The sequence below is a fragment of the Amblyraja radiata genome, chromosome 26 (assembly GCF_010909765.2).
Source record: "Amblyraja radiata isolate CabotCenter1 chromosome 26, sAmbRad1.1.pri, whole genome shotgun sequence".
Taxonomy (NCBI): Eukaryota; Metazoa; Chordata; class Chondrichthyes; order Rajiformes; family Rajidae; genus Amblyraja; species Amblyraja radiata.
This window is the reverse complement of record NC_045981.1, coordinates 12,295,374-12,312,253: the sequence shown is the minus strand read 5'-3', so window position 1 is coordinate 12,312,253 and position 16,880 is coordinate 12,295,374. Positions and strand designations below refer to the sequence as shown.

Below are 16,880 nucleotides of genomic sequence, written 5' to 3'. Positions count from 1 at the left end.
GTGTGTGTGGGATAGTGTTAGTGTATGGGGGTAGCTTGTCAGTGCGGGCTCTGTGGGCCGAAGGGCCTGTGTCTGCGCTGTATCTCGAAACTAAACTAAGTCTGAAGCTTGTTGGAAAGAATTGCAGATGCTGGTTTAAATCGAAGGTAGACACAAAATGCTGGAGTAACTCAGCGCGTCAGGCAGCATCTCTGGAGAGAAGGAATGGGTCTCGACCCGAAACGTCACCCATTCCATCTCTCCAGAGATGCTGCCTGACCCGCTGAGTTACTCCAGCATTTTGCGTCTACCTTTAAGTCTGAGGCTTTCCGTGAGGAAAGCCAACAATTTGAGAAAACTTCCTCTGTTGTTGTTTGTACTCACTTCTTCCCAACTTTTTTTTGTGAGCATAACACTTCTGTTCACTCCTCTTCGAAATGTGGAGAGTAACGTCCTCTTCAGGTTCAGGTTTCAGATTAGTTTATTGTCATATACATCGGGGTACATTGAAATTCCTTGTTCGAATGCGGATCCGAGAAACAATATTCATGGCCATGATAGATAAAAGAATAAATGCAATGACGAATGCAAAATAGCAGAATGATACAAGGTCATAGTGTAATATGAGGTAGAGCGGAAAAAAAGTGCAATAACGGAATATACTAATAAGGTAGAATGAAGAGTAACAATACATGGCAGTGTCTCTGGAAAGGGTGTGTGGAGGAAGTGTTTAGTTTGGAGATACAGCGTGGAAACAGGCCCTTGGGCCTACCGAGTCCGTGCCGACCAGCGATCCCCGCCCACTATCACGATCCTACACACACTAGGGACAATTGGTCAATTTTACCAAAGCCAATTAACACACACCCCTGCACGTTTTTGGAGTGCGGGAGGAAACCAGAGTGCGCAGGTCACGGGGAGAACGTACAAACTCTGTACTGGACAGCACCCATAGTCAGGATCGAACCCGGGTCTCTGGCGCTGTGTGGCACTAGCTCTACCTGACCACGATCATCAGTACACTAGTTCTAGTCTGAGACATTCGGGACCATTGACAGAAGCCAATTAACCTACAAACCTGTTCGTCTTCGGGATAGTGTTGGATAGTGTTAGTGTACGGGGTGATCGCTGGTTGGCATGAGCTCGGTGGGCCGAAGGGCCTGTTTCCACCCTGTATCTCTACAGTCTAAAGTCTAAAAAACATTTCCCTCATCTTTAATAGGCAATCCCTTATTTTCATTCTGTTTTGCTCTCCATGGATGCTGCCTGACCAGCTTAGCATTTACAGCCATTCCAGCTCCGTCTTTGCAGCCTCATGCTTCGGGGAAACACGTTCTGGGAACAAAAATCCCGTCTTCCCTTTGTGTCCAGCACTTTGTCATACAGTGATACAGCGTGGAAACAGGCCCTTCAGCCCAACTTGCCCACACCGACCAAAATGCCGCATCTACACGAGTCCCACCTGCCTGCGTTTGGCCCATATCCCTCTGAATGTATCCCAGCCCTGTTCCTATAAAAAAATTTTATATGTTGTGATAGTACCTGCCTCAACTACCTCCTCCAGCAGCTCGTTCCGTATACATAATACTGTAAAAAAAGTTCCCCTCCGGTTTCTTTTAAATCTTTCTCCTCGTGCGTTACACCTACGTCCTCTGGATCAAGATTCCCCAACTCTGGGTAAAAGGCTCTGTGCATTCACCCTATCTATTCCTCTCGTGATCTTATCTATAAGATCACCCCTCATCCTCCTGCGCTACAAGGAATAAAGTCCGAGCCATCCCAACCTCTCCCTATAGCTCAGGCCCTCGAATCCTGGCGACATCTTCTCCACACCCTTTCCAGCTTGAAAACATCTTCCTGAGTCCTTCCTAATCATCTTATTGTTACTTGCTTTTTTATTTCCTAACTTGATGTGTGAAGGGGGAGGGGGGGGGGGGGGGGGGGGGGGGGGGAGAGACAGCATCAAACAATGCAACATTGCTGGGTGCAACATGTAACCCAAATTCAGCTTGTTAAAGACTGAGGCACAAAGACAATACAACGACAATGTGCGGCACTGCTGTACACGGTCAGCGAGACCTCATATGACTGCTGACTGCTCTTGATGCTCTGAGGCAGTCAGCTTGGCAGCCAGAAGGAACAAGCCCCCGGACATGACCTCCAGGACACAAGAGAGACAGGCCAGGATCATGGACCAGCTGAAGCCGATGTGAACGTTGTCGAACAGCTTGTCTCCGTAAATGTGCTTGGCGATGGCAAAGGCGGCCTTCGAGTAGGCCACGTACACGCAGATCCCGGCCAGAGTCAGGGCACCTGGAACAGGAGGAACAGGTAATGCTCAGTCTCCATCCGTCCTCACAATGGATCTCGGTGAATGGCGCAGCGGTAGAGCTGCTGCCTCACTGCGCCGCGGGGGGGAGGGACCGGGATCGATCCCGACCACGGGTGCCGTCTGCACGGTCTCTCTGTAACCACGCGGGATTTTGTCCAGGTGAGTTGCGCTGAATGTTTAGTTTATTGTCACGTAGGCCGAGGTACAGTGAAAAGCTTTTGTTGCGGAAAGACAATGCATGATTACAATCGAGCCATCCGCAGTATACAGATACTCCGGTGCCCAGTTTCCTCCCATATTGCAAAGACGTGCAGGGTTGTAGGTTAATTAGCTGGTGTAAATTGTCCCTAGTGTGTTGGATAAAACTACTGTTCGGGTGATCGTTGGTCGGCACGGACTCGGTGGGCCGAAGGGCCTGTTTCCACGCTGTATCTCTAAAACTAAAAAAACTAAGCCTGGTTTTGTGTTATGATTAGGTGATTCCCAAAGCAGTCAGTCAAAAGATCACAGCCCCAGGATAAAAGGACATACCTTTAGAATGGAGAGGAGGGGGAATTTTCTTTAACCAGAGGGTGGTGAATCTGTAGAATTCATTACCACAAACGGCTGTGGAGGCTGAGACATTTAGCATTTCATATCCCCATGGGGTACTGATCATTATTCTCATTATCCAGCCAACACCTCTAAAAACAGATTATGTTCTCATCATCATTACTGTCTGGGGGCGGCACAAAAACTGGCAGCTTTGTTTCCCGTGAAGTGATATTAAAACATTTAATTCACACAGTAAAGCAGGTTGAGATGTCCGGAGGAGGTGCAAGGGGACATAAAATACATCTTTCAAATGGAAGATTGTTGGCACCAAGGCCCGTCTGCAAAATCAAGGATGAGACGCATCCTGGCCACTCCCTCTCCTCCCCTCTCCCATCGGGCAAAAGATATAGAAGTGTAAAAGCGCACACCTCCAGATCCAGGACAGATTCGTCCCAGCTGTTCATAACGTCATGTGAGAGGAGCAGAATTAGGCCATTCGGCCCATCAAGTAAAATGGGCCATTCAATACTCTGCCATTCAATCATTACTAATCTATCTAACCCCATTCTCCTGCCTTCTCCCCATAACTAATCAAGAATCTATCTCTGCCTTAAAAATATCCATTGTAATCAGGCCACTGGATCATCCTACCTCAACGAGAGAGCAGTCCTGAACTACTATCTACCTCTTTGGTGATCCTCGGTTTATCTTTGATTGGACTTTTCTGACTTTATCTTGCACTAGATGTTACTCACTTTATTCCTTTTATCATGTATCTGTTACTGGCTTTACCTTGCACTAAATGTTATTCCCTTATCATGTACCTATACACTGTAAATGGATCGATTGTAGTCACGTATTGTCTTTTCGCTGACTGGTTAGCGCGCAACAAAAGCTTTTCACTGTACCTCGGTACACGTGACAATAAACACAACTGAAACACAGCAATTGAGGTTAGAATATCGTGAGCAATACATAGGTAGTCAGCTCCGAATTCACTCCATTACAGATCCAAATTAATTTTACAAATGAGTGGTGACATTTCAAGGTTCTGCTGCCAACTGTGTGGAACCTCGTCTCTCTTCTCCCTGAGAAAAAATAATTGCTGCTTCACAACGGCTTTAATCTCAGACATGATAATAACATGCGGTCTACTGGGATCGGGAAGATACAACAGGGCTGCCTTTTAATATCATTGCAGTCCCGGCTCAGCTGACAAACAACATAAACATCTCGGCAGATTAACAGTCATAAAAATAATCTTTTTACATTTTGCTGCCTGCCAAACAATTATTGGTATTGTTTTCTGGACATTTGTGAATTATACAGTTTCAAAGCACTTCACCATCAAAGTGGAGTTTTTAATATGTGATCAGCTCTACACCACAGGGAGCTGTGGCTGCCATCTTGTGTACTGAAGCAGGGCCACATGTTTCAATCCACCAAGAACAACTCAAGGGGTTGGTGACATTTGACAGGTGTTCTGGCACTTCACCAGCTTGCTGAAGCTGAAGGTTTTGTTAGAATTGCTGGAAGCCATATTTGTTTTGTTAGGGTGATGCATGGCGGCTTTATATAGAGTCCCCCAACTGTTTACGTCATGCCTTGCAGTGTGGATTCCATCTTGGTTTAGTCTAGTTTACTTTGGACATACAGCCCAGAAACAGGCCCTTCGACCCACCAAGACCGCACCGACCAACGATCCCCGCACACCAACACTATCCTTCACACACTAGAGACAATTTACAATTTTACTGAAACCAATTAGCCTACAAACCTGTACGTCTTTGGAGTACGTGGGAGGAAACCGGATCACCGAGAGAAAATCCACGCAGGTCACGGGGAGAATGTACAAACTCCGTACTGACCGCACCCGTGGTCAGGATTGAAGCCGGGTCTCTGGCGCTGTAAGGCAGCAACTCTACCGTGTTTGGTCTTCACCCTGTGTCAACTCCAAAAGAAAAGCTGGGAACAACAATCTTCAGACTGATTGTAGGTGGGGAAAGATAATTGGAAGTGAAGAGGAGCTCTCATTTCTTTCACTTGTTCCCCTCCTCTCTTCCACCTTCCGTCCCGGGTTCGATCCTGACCTCGCAGTGTGGAGTTTGCACGTTCTCCCGCGACTGCGTGGGTTTCCTCTGGGTGTTCCGTTCTCCTCCCACATCCCAAAGATGTACAAGTCGGCAGGTTAATTGGCCTCTATAAATTGTTAGGGGTAGACTCTGAGCGGAGTCGATGAGGACGAGGGGAGAATTAAATGTAGGATTGGCGAGGTGGGTCGGCATGGACTCAGTGGGCCGAAGGGCCTGTTTCTGACTTGTATGACTCAGAGTTAGATAATAATGACTTGCTTTTGTAAATTATTGCTTGGTTCATGTGGAAGATTCAGTGACTTTGCCACAAGGGGTTAACTAAGTGGTGCATGAGAATGTAGCAGTAGTTTAGTGTATCGCCACGGTTACTGAGGCACAGCCAAAAGCGTTTTTGTTGCCTATTATCCAGTCAGCAGAAAGACCAAACGTCAAGCCGTACAGAATTAAGGGAATAATGTTTAGTGCAAGATATGGTCCAGTAACATCCGAGAATCTCCAAAGAGGTAGATGGGAGGTCAGGACTGCTCTCTAGTTGGTGATAGGATGGTTCAGTTGCCTGATAACAGCTGGGAAGAAACTGCCCCAGAATCTGGAGGTAGACAAAAATGCTGGAGAAACTCAGCGGGTGAGGCAGCATTGATGGAGCGATGCTGCCTCTCGACCCGAAACGTTGCCTATTTCCTTCGCTCCATAGATGCTGCCTCACCCACTGAGTTTCTCCAGCATTTTTGTCTACCTTCGATTTTCCAGCATCTGCAGTTCCTTTTTAAACCTGAATCTGGAGGTGTGTGTTTTCACACTTCTGTACCTCTTGCCTGATGGGAGAGGGGAGAAAAGTGAGTGACAGGGGTGAGACTGGTCCTTGATTATGCTGGTGGTCTTGTTGAGGCAGCGTGAGGCGTAAAGCCCAATTAAAGATAGTCAGAGGGCTTCCGATGAAGTAGACAGTAGCTTAGGACTGCTCTTTAGTTGTTGATGGGATAGTTCAGTTGCCTGATACCATCTGGGAAGAAACTAACCCTCGATGTTTTGAGCAAGACTCCAGCATCTGCTGTTGCTTGTAACTCCTAGCTTGTATAGGAAGAAGGTACACAAAAATGCTGGAGAAACTCAGCGGGTGCAACGGCATCTATGGAGCGAAGGAAATAGGCAACGTTTTGGGCCGAAACCCTTCTTCAGATTCCTTGTATAGGAAGAAGTTGTTCAGTATTATGAACAATAAGACTGGTGACAATGAAGCACTATAAAAGTGGAATCAGACATATCCTGCTACGCCTGAGGTAAGGAGTTGTGGAAAAGCATTATATGTTCAATCATGTAACATAACACAAAGCAAATCCGATTGCATCATTTAGAAACACCAAACAGAAGGGAGGATGAATAAATACTTAATGAGGATATTACAGAGGAAATAAATTCATCCATAAATTTTTAAAGAATCATTTGGCTCATTCAGATCTCATGTTTCTCTTCTGCAGCTACAGTGCCGTCCATAACGTTCGGGACAAAGACCCATCATTTATTCATTTGCCTCTACGCCACAATTTGAGATTTGTAATAGGAAAAAAAATCACATTTGGTTAAAGTGCACATTGTCAGATTTTAATAAAGGGTATTTTTGGTTTCACCATAGAGAATTTATCAGCTGTGTTTATACATATTCCCCCCCCCCCCCCCATTTCAGAGCACCATAATGTTTGTGACACAGCAATGTCATGTAGTCATGACATTGACAATGAAAGTAGTCATGTTTAGTATCCCTGTTCCCATCAGGCAAAGGCTACGGAAGTTTGAAAGCACATGACACCAGACTCAAGAACAGCTTGAGTTTCGGGTTTCGGCCCGAAACGTCGCCTATTTCCTTCGCTCCATAGATGCTGCTGCACCCGCTGAGTTTCCCCAGCAATTTTGTGTACCTTCAAGAACAGCTTTGTTCCTTCTGTTATCAAACTTCTGAATGGTTCTCTCACAAGCTAGGGTGCAGACCCGATCTTCCAACCTACCCCATTATGGACATTGGACTTTTTCCTCTGGAACCGTGTGGCCACAATGCTGCGAAACTACATTCTGCACTCTCCCACATCTCAAAGACGTGCGGGTTTGTCAGTTAATTGCCCCTCTTGTGTCGAGAGTGGATGAGAAAATGGGATAACGGAACTAGTGGAACTAGTCTGTGGAATTCTCTGCCTCAGAGGGCGGTGGAGGCAGGTTCTCTGGATGCTTTCAAGAGAGAGCTAGATAGGGCTCTTAAAAATAACAGTCAGGGGATATGGGGAGAAGGCAGGAACGGGGTACTTATTGGGGATAATCAGCCATGATCACATTGAATGGCGGTGCTGGCTTGAAGGGCCGAATGGCCTACTCCTGCACCTAATGTCTATTGTCTATAGTGTGAAAGGGTGATTGAGTATCGGCACAAACTCGGTTGGACACAGCCCGTATCCCTGCTGTATCTCTAAACTAAACTAATACATGGTTAAGGTAACTACTGCACTATCATATTTCAAATGGAGTATTTCCCACTACTCAGTTAGTAATAATGAATGAATGAATGAATAAGTTTATTGGCCAAGTATTCACATACAAGGAATTTGCCTTGGTGCTCTGCTCGCAAATGACAACATGACATACAGTGACAGTTCGGAATGACACACAAAACATTCAACAAACACAATCGACTGACTGCAATTAAACACCTCACTGGATGCAGTTGAAGGAAAGAGCACGTTTGTGGCATCTTAGCGTAAACAAAACAAGGTTTTAAGAAGTCTTACCTCCGACGAGGAAGTAGGAGCCAGTGAACAGAAGCAGGTAGAGACCATTGATCAGCGAGCTGATGAGTCCACCGATTCCCCCAAGCACCAGAAGAACCAGACTGAGGGGGAGCAAAATGACAAAAACCTTCTGCATAACTGAGAAGAGAGAGAGAGAGAAAAAGAAAACGGCAATGTTGGTTAGAAATGCTGGAGGCCCAATGATCTCAAGATTTGGATCAATTATCTCATAGAAATGGGACGGTACATGTAGCTTCTAAATTTGGCACAGGAACAAGTGAGATGTGAAATTTTCCTATTGAGTCTCTTTATTTTAGTTGAGTTTAGTTTAGAGATACAGGGTGGAAACAGGCCATTCGGCCCACCGGGTCCACGCCAACCAGCGATCCCCGCATATTAACACTGTCCTACACACACTGTGGACAATTTTTACATCTATACCATGCCAATTCACCTACAAACCTGTACGTCTTTGGAGTGTGGGTGGAAACCGAAGATCTGGGAGAAAACCCACGCAGGTCACGGGGAGAACGTACAAACTCCGTACAAACAGCACCCGTAGCCGGGATTGAACCCAGGTCTCCGGCGCTGCAAGCGCTATAAGGCAGCAACTCTACCGCTGCGCCACCGTGCCGCACTAAAGAACCTCTTTATGTTTTACTTCTGCACCTTTTATTCCGGGTAGTCTTTATCACTTGAGGGGGACATCTGGAAGGGTAAGGACTGCATAACTGAAGGGCATATTTAAGGTAAATAACTTCAGTGCAGAAGGCTGAATAATGGTTTGTTAAATAGGTAGACATACAAGATAGGAGATATAAGCAACAGCAGATGCTGGAGTCTTGCATAGACCAAGAAGGGACAGTTTCTTCCCAACTGTTATCAGGCAACGGAACTATCCTATCAACAACTGAAGAGTAACCCTGGCCTCATTGGAGACCCTCGGACTGTCTTTAATCCGACTTTAAACCTCACGCTGCCTCGGCAAGGCCACCAGCACAATCTAGGACCAGTCTCACCCCCTCTTCTCCCATCAGGCAACTGAACCATTCGATCACCAACTAGAGAGCGGTCTTAAGCTACTATCTACCCTGATGCCCAGATAGGGTAGATGGTCAGAACCTTGTTCCCAGAGTGGAAATGTTATATACTAGAGAGCATAGTTTTAAGATGAGAGGGAGAAACTTTAAAGATGGTGTGCGGGGAAATTTTGTTACATGGAGGTGGAAAGTTGCCTGGAACATGTTTCCGAGGGTGGTGGTGGAGGCAGTTACAATAGTGGCATTTAAGAGGCTATTAGATTAGATTTAAGAGGCGTTTAGTTTAGTTGAGAGATATAATGCGGAAACAGGCCCTTCGGCCCACCGAGTCTGTGCTGACCAGAGATCACCCCGTACACTCGCACTAACTTCCACACAAGGGACGATATACGATCTTTACCAAAGCCAATTAACCGATAATCCTGTACGTCTTTGGAATGTGGGAGGAAACTGGAGCACCCGGAGAAAACCCACGCAGTCACGGAAAAAACGTACAAACGCCGTACAGACAGAACCCGTAGTCAGGGTCTCTGGCGCTGTAAGGCAGCAACTCTACCGCTGCACCACCATGCCGCCCACGTAGGTAGGCGCATGGATATGCAGGGAGCTGACTATTGTGGGTCACTAATGGGTAGAAGTGATTAGTTTAATTTGCTGTGGTGTTTGGCGCATTCCTTATAGGCAGTTAATTCCTGCAGCATCCAAATCAGAACATTTGCCTTTGACTTGAATCTGATCTCACGTCAACAAATGAAGACTGAACTCACAAGGCGTTCTCTCGTCCAATTTCTCTAATTCTGAATCATGAAGCTGGAACTGAATTAGTTGCAGTTATCAACTGAATTAATCTGGTGCAGTAGCACGCACGCCATCTGTGGCAATCTCTGCCAAACTGTTAGAGAGATGCAGAGTGGAAACAGGCCCTTCGGCCCACCGAGTCCATGCTGACCATCGATCACTTGTACGCTAGTTCTATGTTATTGTAGCAACCAACCACTTCAATGCAGCTTGGCTTAGTATTTTGATAGATTGGTTTCTAACAGCCCAGACTAAAAAACCGCGGCCCAATAGCTCAACATTGTGTCTGATGTTTCTCCGCACGTTGCATCTTTTTCTCTCTGTTTGGCTACAGTACATCTCTGCCTTCCCTTTAATGACAAAACAATCAAGAGAAATAAACTGAAATGAGCCAGCACCAGTGAAGTGTGATCGTTGACTGGGCCACTGGAGCTGTGTTTGGAAGAGAGAGCACGAGCTGTCCCTTAAGTGTGCAGGAAAGAACTGCAGATGCTGGTTTAAACCAAAGATAGACGCAAAATGCTGGAGTAACTCAGCGGGACAGGCAGCATCTCTGGAGAGAAAGAATGGGTGACGTTTCGGGTCGAGACTCTCCTTCAGACTGAAGTCCCGCTGAATTACTCCAGCATTGTGAGTCTGTCCCTTAAGTAGTGAGTTCAAAGAAAAGAGTAAATTGCCCCATTATTAAATGTCCTCTCACAAGCTCTTAGAAAATGCAAAATCAATCTCTCATTTGGTGCCTTTCATTGACGGGCGGAAAATTGCTTCTTAATTTTCCCAATCTGGTTTATGAATTGGACATATAACAATCACCTAATAATTCCCTGAAAGTTTGGAACATTTGATTTTATCATTTAAGATCAAAGGCTTGCAATTGATGGGAGAAGTCACAGCCATGCAATTGCTCTTACAGTGGCTCAGGGAAGCTCCAATGTCATTACGTTTAACTTAATGATCTGATTTTAGCAAAGAGAAAATCAAAATAAACTGCAGAGGCCGGAGATTTAGACTTTAGAGACACGGCGTGGAAACAGGCCCTTCGGCCCATCGAGTCCTCGCCGGCCAGGCATCACCCCGTACACTAGCGCTGTCCTACATACTAGGGACAATTCACAATTTTACCGAAGCCAATTAACCTACAAAGCTATACTTCTTCGGAGTTCAGGAGGAAACCGGAGCACCCGGAGAAAACCCATGCGGTCCCAGGGAGAATGTGCAAACTCCACACAAACAGCACCCGAGGTCAGGATCGAACCTGGGTCTCTGGCGTGAGGCCACGGCTCCACCTGCCGCGTCACCGTGCAGCCCCTTTATTAATTAATGAATTAATACCCTTCGAAATATCTGATACAGAAATGTATCAGTCTCAGAGATAAAGCTGAGGATTCAGTGGTCCCCTGCGGGTAAATGATACAAATCTCTATCATTCTCTTCCTCAACATCACTGCCGGACGACCTTCGTCCACAACTCTTATCTCTAAACTTCTCCCCAAAGTATCTCAGATCAGGTGAGGGACAATGTGGGATGGCCCATGTTCAAGATGAAAGAATGGATCGACTGGGCTTGTATTCACTGGAATTTAGAAGGATGAGAGGGTATCTTATAGAAACTTATAAAATTCTTAAGGGATTGGACAGGCTAGATGCAGGAAAAATGGTCCCGATGTTGGGGGAGTCCAGAACCAGGGGTCACAGTTTAAGAATAAAGGGTTTAAGACTCATTTAGGACTGAGATAGCAGGACTTTCATATGAAGAAAGACTGGATATACTCGGCTTGTACACGCTAGAATTTAGAAGATTGAGGGGGGATCTTATAGAAACTTACAAAATTCTTAAGGGGTTGGACAGGCTAGATGCAGGAAGATTATTCCCGATGTTGGGGAAGTCCAGAACTAGGGGTCACAGTTTAAGGATAAGAGGGAAGTCTTTTAGGACCGAGATGAGAAAATCATTTTTTACAGAGATGATCAGCCATGATCATATTGAATGGCGGTGCAGGCTCGAAGGGCCGAATAGCCTACTCCTGCACCTATTTTCTATTTTTCTATGTTTCTATGAGATGAGGAAAAACGTTTTCACCCAGAGAGTTGTGAATCTGTGGAATTCTCTGCCAATTCACTGGATGTTTTCGAGAGAGAGTTGGATGTGGCTCTTAGGGCTAACGGAATCAAGGGATATGGGGAGAAAGCAGGAACGGGGTACTGATTCTGGATGATCATCCATGATCATATTGCTGGCTCGAAGGGCCGAATGGCCTACTCCCGCACCTATTTTCTGTGTTTCTATGAATGGATCTAGACAACCTGACAGAGGGTAGTGGGACAGTGGGAGTAAATGCTGATACTTACACAGTAAATGTTGCTGGGAATCAGGCACACTCTGAATCTCTTCACTGAAGGGGTCTATGAAAGCAATGCAGGCATTTCTACCTGAAAAGAATTGGCAGACTATTTTAGAGGAATGACAACATAAGAGAAGAAGATACAGCATTCTAAAATATTACAACTAATATTCAATACACATTATCACAAGCCTTTATATTGCACAACTGGATTTGTACGGGTGTCAGCGGTTGCGGGGAGAGGGCAGTAGAATGGAGCAAGGTCAGCAGCATAATCACGGACCAGTCTCACCCCGGTCACACCCTCTCCTCCCCTCTCCCATCAGGCAAATGTGTGAAAACACAAACCTCCAGATTCAGGGGCAGTTTCTTCCCAGCTGTTATCAGACCACTGAACCATCCTACCAACAACTCGAAAGCAGTGCTGAACTACTATCCACCTAATTGGAGACCCTGGGACTATCTTTAATAGGACTTAATCTCGCACTAAACATTATTCCCTTTATCATATATCTGCGCTCTGTGGACGGCCCAGTTGTAATAATGTATTGTCTTTCCGCTAACTGGTTAGCACGCAACAAGAGGTTTTCACCATACCTCAGTACACGTGACAATAAACTAAACTAAACATTGTCAGTGATAGACACAAAAACCTGGAGTAACTCAGTGGGACAGGCAGCATCTCTGGAGAGAAGGAATGGGGGACATTTCGGGTCGAGACCCTTCTTCAGACTGGTCCCGTACATTCTGTTCAGTGTGTCAGTACCCTCTATTCAATAGAATCTATTGCATGTTTAGCATCATCTCTATATAACTAAAAGTCTTTGTCTTGTTTGTGCCCACGATGTGTCTGTGTCAATCTGGTTAATTCCTAACTTCTTCCAAACGCTAGTCCACAGCCTTCCCGTTTTCACACATCCTACTCACATTTTTCCCGTGGTGGCGATAAACATCTTCCCGTCGCATTTCCACCTATATTTCCAAAGTTTTTAATCGTTGAAATTTAAAAACAGCCCGATTTCTTCAAACTCACACATTTTTGAAAAAGAAATCCGAGTGTCATCACAATACACTCGCAAGGCAGGACGGGCCACTCTGGGAGGAAGGGGCACTCCAGCACTCCAACCCCCCCTCCCTCTTCTACCCTTCCCCTCCCCCATCCCCCAGTGCACCAATCACAATGGGCTCTCAAGCTGCCGAGTGCCACACCCCCTGCCCCCTCTCACCCCGGGTTATTCATGATTAAAGTTTCCAAAAAAGACAAACTGGTTGCGTTGGGGGAACGTGTGAGTGCTGGAATGTTGCGGAAGGGGAGCATGCATGGTCTAGACATAGAAAATAGGCGCAGAGGAGGCCATTCGGCCCTTCGAGCCAGCACCGCCATTCACTGTGATCATGGCTGATCATCCCCAATCAATAACCCGTGCCTGCCTTCTCCCCATATCCCCTGATTCCACTAGCCCCTAGAGCTCTATTTAACTCTCTCTTAAATCCATCCAGTGATTTGGCCTCCACTGCCCTCTGTGGCAGGGAATTCCACAAATTCCACAACTCTCTGGGTGATAAAGGTTTTTCGCGCCTCAGTCTTAAATGGCCTCCCCTTTTATTCTAAGACTGTGTGGCCCCTGGTTCTGGACTTGCCCAACATTGGGATCATTTTTCCTGCATCTAGCTTGTCCAGTCCTTTTATAATTTTATACGTTTCTATAAGATCCACCCCTCATCGTTCTAAACTCCAGAGAATACAAGCCTAGTCTTTTCAATCTTTCCTGATATGAGTTTTTATTCTCTACGAGTGATATTCACAGAAAACACAGAGGCAGTCAAAAGAGAGTCAGTTGTCACATTGGATAAATTGCACACACACAGTCAGTATCCGTGGGTGATTAATTGTGGGTTAAATGCTACCGGGTCAGCTGTCTTGTTCAAAATTTGTTTATAATGCTCTGCCTCATAAATCTTAGCAGGAAAAAAATCCCCTACTGTATTCCACCTTCAGGCAAATCCACTATGGAAATAAATGGAGGCATGCAAAATGTAATCACAATAAACCTCCAGGAAACTCATTGACCCCCATGAATGTTTAAGAAGGAACTGCAGATGCTGGAAAATCGAAGGTAGACAAAAATGCTGGAGAAACTCAGCGGGTGCGGCAGCATCTATGGAGCGAAGGAAATAGGCAACGTTTCGGGACGAAACGTTGCCTATTTCCTTCGCTCCATAGATGCTGCCGCACCCGCTGAGTTTCTCCAGCATTTTTTGTCTACCTCTGAATGTTTAGTTTAGTTTAGTTTAGAGACACAGCGTGGAAACAGACCCTTCGGCCCACCAAATCCACGCCGACAATCGATCACTAGTTCCACGTTTGTCCCACTTTCTCATCCACTCCCTACACTCCAGGGGCAATTTACAGAGGCCAATTAACCTACCAACCCGCAAGCCTTTAGAGTGTGGGGGGAAAGCGGGGGACGGGGAGGAATCGCACGCGTTCACGGGGAGATCGTGCAAACTCCCTACAGATGGCACCATGAAGTCAGGATCGAGCAGCAACTCCACCAGCTGGGCCACTGTACCGCCCTTACATAAAGACAACTGCTCATTCCTCATCTGTTTCAATGCCCAACCAAATAGCTTTACAGACCATGGAGGCAATGAACAGTTATACATATACACTGTGCTGAAGTCATCGCGCGAGATCATAAAAACAACACAAATTAATGAATCATTTGATCTGACCTACAGATGTTATTGCAGTCAGTGCTATTTCCATTCGGGATTCATGTCTTATACAAGCAGATGCATTTTTATCAAAGACCAAAATGTATCCATCCTTTTACAAAAACTCACAATACCAGACACTGATCAAAACCACTTTGAATTCAGACGTTTTGAGGATTTTGTACATCTTGTCCTATTGAAAATTGCCGGTGACCTCATACATTTTTGTCTGACAATTTCTTGAAATAATTGAGTTGAATTCGAGGGGAATCGAGAAGAAAGTCCCGGATATCGTCAGTAATTCACTCATCACCTTGATCAGGAGAACACACAAGCTCAGGGCAACTGGGGGACAAGCAGCATTGGACAGTACAGCATGAGAACAGGCCCTTCGGCCCACAAGGTCAGTGCCGAACATAATGCCAAGTCCAATTCTTAGCTCAATCCTTCTCTCCAGAGATGCTGCCTGTCCCACTGAGTTACTCCAGCAGTTTGTTATCTTTGGTCTGACCATCCAAGTCTGTCCAACCTCTCCCTAAACCAAGTTCAAGTTCCAAGTTACATTTCTTGTCACATGCACCAATTAGTACAATGAGATTTGAGTTACCATACAAATAAAAAGAACATGATACACAATAGAGTTTAACATAAACATTGCCCACACAGCAGAATCAACGGTTCCCACTGTGAGGGAAGGCAATAAAGTTCAGTCATCTTCCTCATTGTTCACCCGTGGGTGGGGCCTTTGCGCCCTCCGCTGTCGCTGCTACGGCGGCCCGATGTTCAGATCCTCTCACCGGGATGATCGGAACTCCGACGTCGGAACGGAAGAACACTCTCAGCGGCTTGGAATTTCCAAATTGGCCACTTCCTACTCCAGACATCATTCATAAGGTCATAAGTGATAGGAGTAGAATTAGGCCATTCGGCCCATCAAGTCTACTCCATCATTCAAACATGGCTGATCTATCTCTCCATCCTAACCCCATCCTCCTGCCTTCTCCCTATGTCCTCTGACACCTGTACTAATCAAAAATGTATCTGCCTCTGCCTTAAAAATATCCATTGACTTGGCCTCCACAGCCTTCTGTAGCAAAGAATTCCACAGACTCACCACCCTCTGACTAAAGAAATTCCTCCTCATCTCCTTCCTGTGGGAACGTCCTTTAATTCTGAGGCTGTGACCTTTCCCACTAGTGGAAACTTCCTCTCCACATCCACTCTATCCAAGCCTTTCACTATTCTGTATGTTTCAATGCGGTCCCTCCTCATTCTACTAAACTCCACTGTCTAGACTCTCCCACTAGATGAACCACCTCTGCACCCTCTCCAAAGCTTCCAGGCCCTTCCTGTAATGGGGCGACCAGATCTGCACACAATACTCCAAATACAGCTGAAGCCCATAAATCTTGTTTCGCTTTGAAGTTGGCATCACTGTACATCCACTCCCTGACTTATGTAAAGGTTACAAACGTAGACAAAAATGCTGGAGGTTCTGCTTCATCTTCTTGCGTTTGAGGCAGCAGAAGTCTGCAGCAGGGTGATGCCATCCGGTTCGACATTCGTAGGTGCCCGTCCTAAAAAGGCAGCATCTATGGAGAGAAGGAATAGGCAACGTTTCGGGTCAAGACCCTTCTTTGACTGATGTGTGTGTGGGGGGAAGAAGGTAGGCTTGTGGGAGAGCTGGGAAGGGGAAGGGGATGAAGAGAGAAAGCAAGGACTATTTGAAATTAGAGAAGTCAATGTTCATACCTCTGGGGTGTAAACTACCCAAGCGAAATATGAGGTGCTGTTCCTCCAATTTGCGCTGGATGAGGCCCAGGACAGAAAGGTCAGATTGGGAATGGGAGGGGGAGTTGAAGTGCTGAGCCACCGGGAGATACGTCCCGTTAACCCGTACCCGAGTCAGATTTTACACAAAATCGGTATTAACTTCGCCACCCCCTGTCTAAAATAACTGACTGAGTCTAAAGAAGGGTCACGACCCACAACATCATATCTCCCCGTTCTCCAGCGACGCTGCCTGACCCGCGGAGTTACTCCAGCACTTTGTGCCCCACTCATTGAGAGCATTAACTTTCTCAGTGGCATCCTGTTGTGTCCAGGGCACTTGCTGCGGCGCACAGGCTTCTGGGTAAGCACCGCCACCATTGCCGGCCTATCTCCGATGTAAACGCGAGTGATCGTCCAAGTGTTGTGGAAACTGCGCACTGCCTTGGTTGCACCAGGGACCGAGTAAAGAATTGTTCACGTAAGTGCGAGTTCATGTA

The 16,880-nt window shown here is 46.1% G+C and overlaps 2 protein-coding genes across 6 annotated transcripts in view; one reads left to right on the top strand and one right to left on the bottom strand.

The window, feature by feature from the left end:
• Positions 1 to 14,014, top strand: part of LOC116987934 (probable low-specificity L-threonine aldolase 2) — a 72,076-nt gene extending 58,062 nt beyond the window's left edge. For 3 of the 5 annotated variants that reach the window (XM_033044266.1, XM_033044261.1, XM_033044264.1), the window contains one exon: positions 13,978 to 14,014. The gene's annotated coding sequence lies outside the window, so the exon portion shown is untranslated. Of the gene's footprint in view, positions 1 to 115; positions 158 to 10,024; positions 10,076 to 13,977 lie in introns of those variants that run through there. The other 2 variants (XM_033044262.1, XM_033044263.1) reach the window with 2 other exon arrangements.
• The window catches only part of tmem235 (transmembrane protein 235), a 28,768-nt gene continuing 13,784 nt past the window's right edge, over positions 1,897 to 16,880 (bottom strand). Inside the window, exons 2-4 of the mRNA XM_033044267.1 lie at positions 11,900 to 11,980; positions 7,713 to 7,850; positions 1,897 to 2,292 (exon numbers count right to left, since the gene is read on the bottom strand). Of these exons, the coding sequence (XP_032900158.1) occupies positions 2,060 to 2,292; positions 7,713 to 7,850; positions 11,900 to 11,980 (452 nt within the window). The 3' untranslated portion in view covers positions 1,897 to 2,059. The remainder of the gene's footprint in view (positions 2,293 to 7,712; positions 7,851 to 11,899; positions 11,981 to 16,880) is intronic.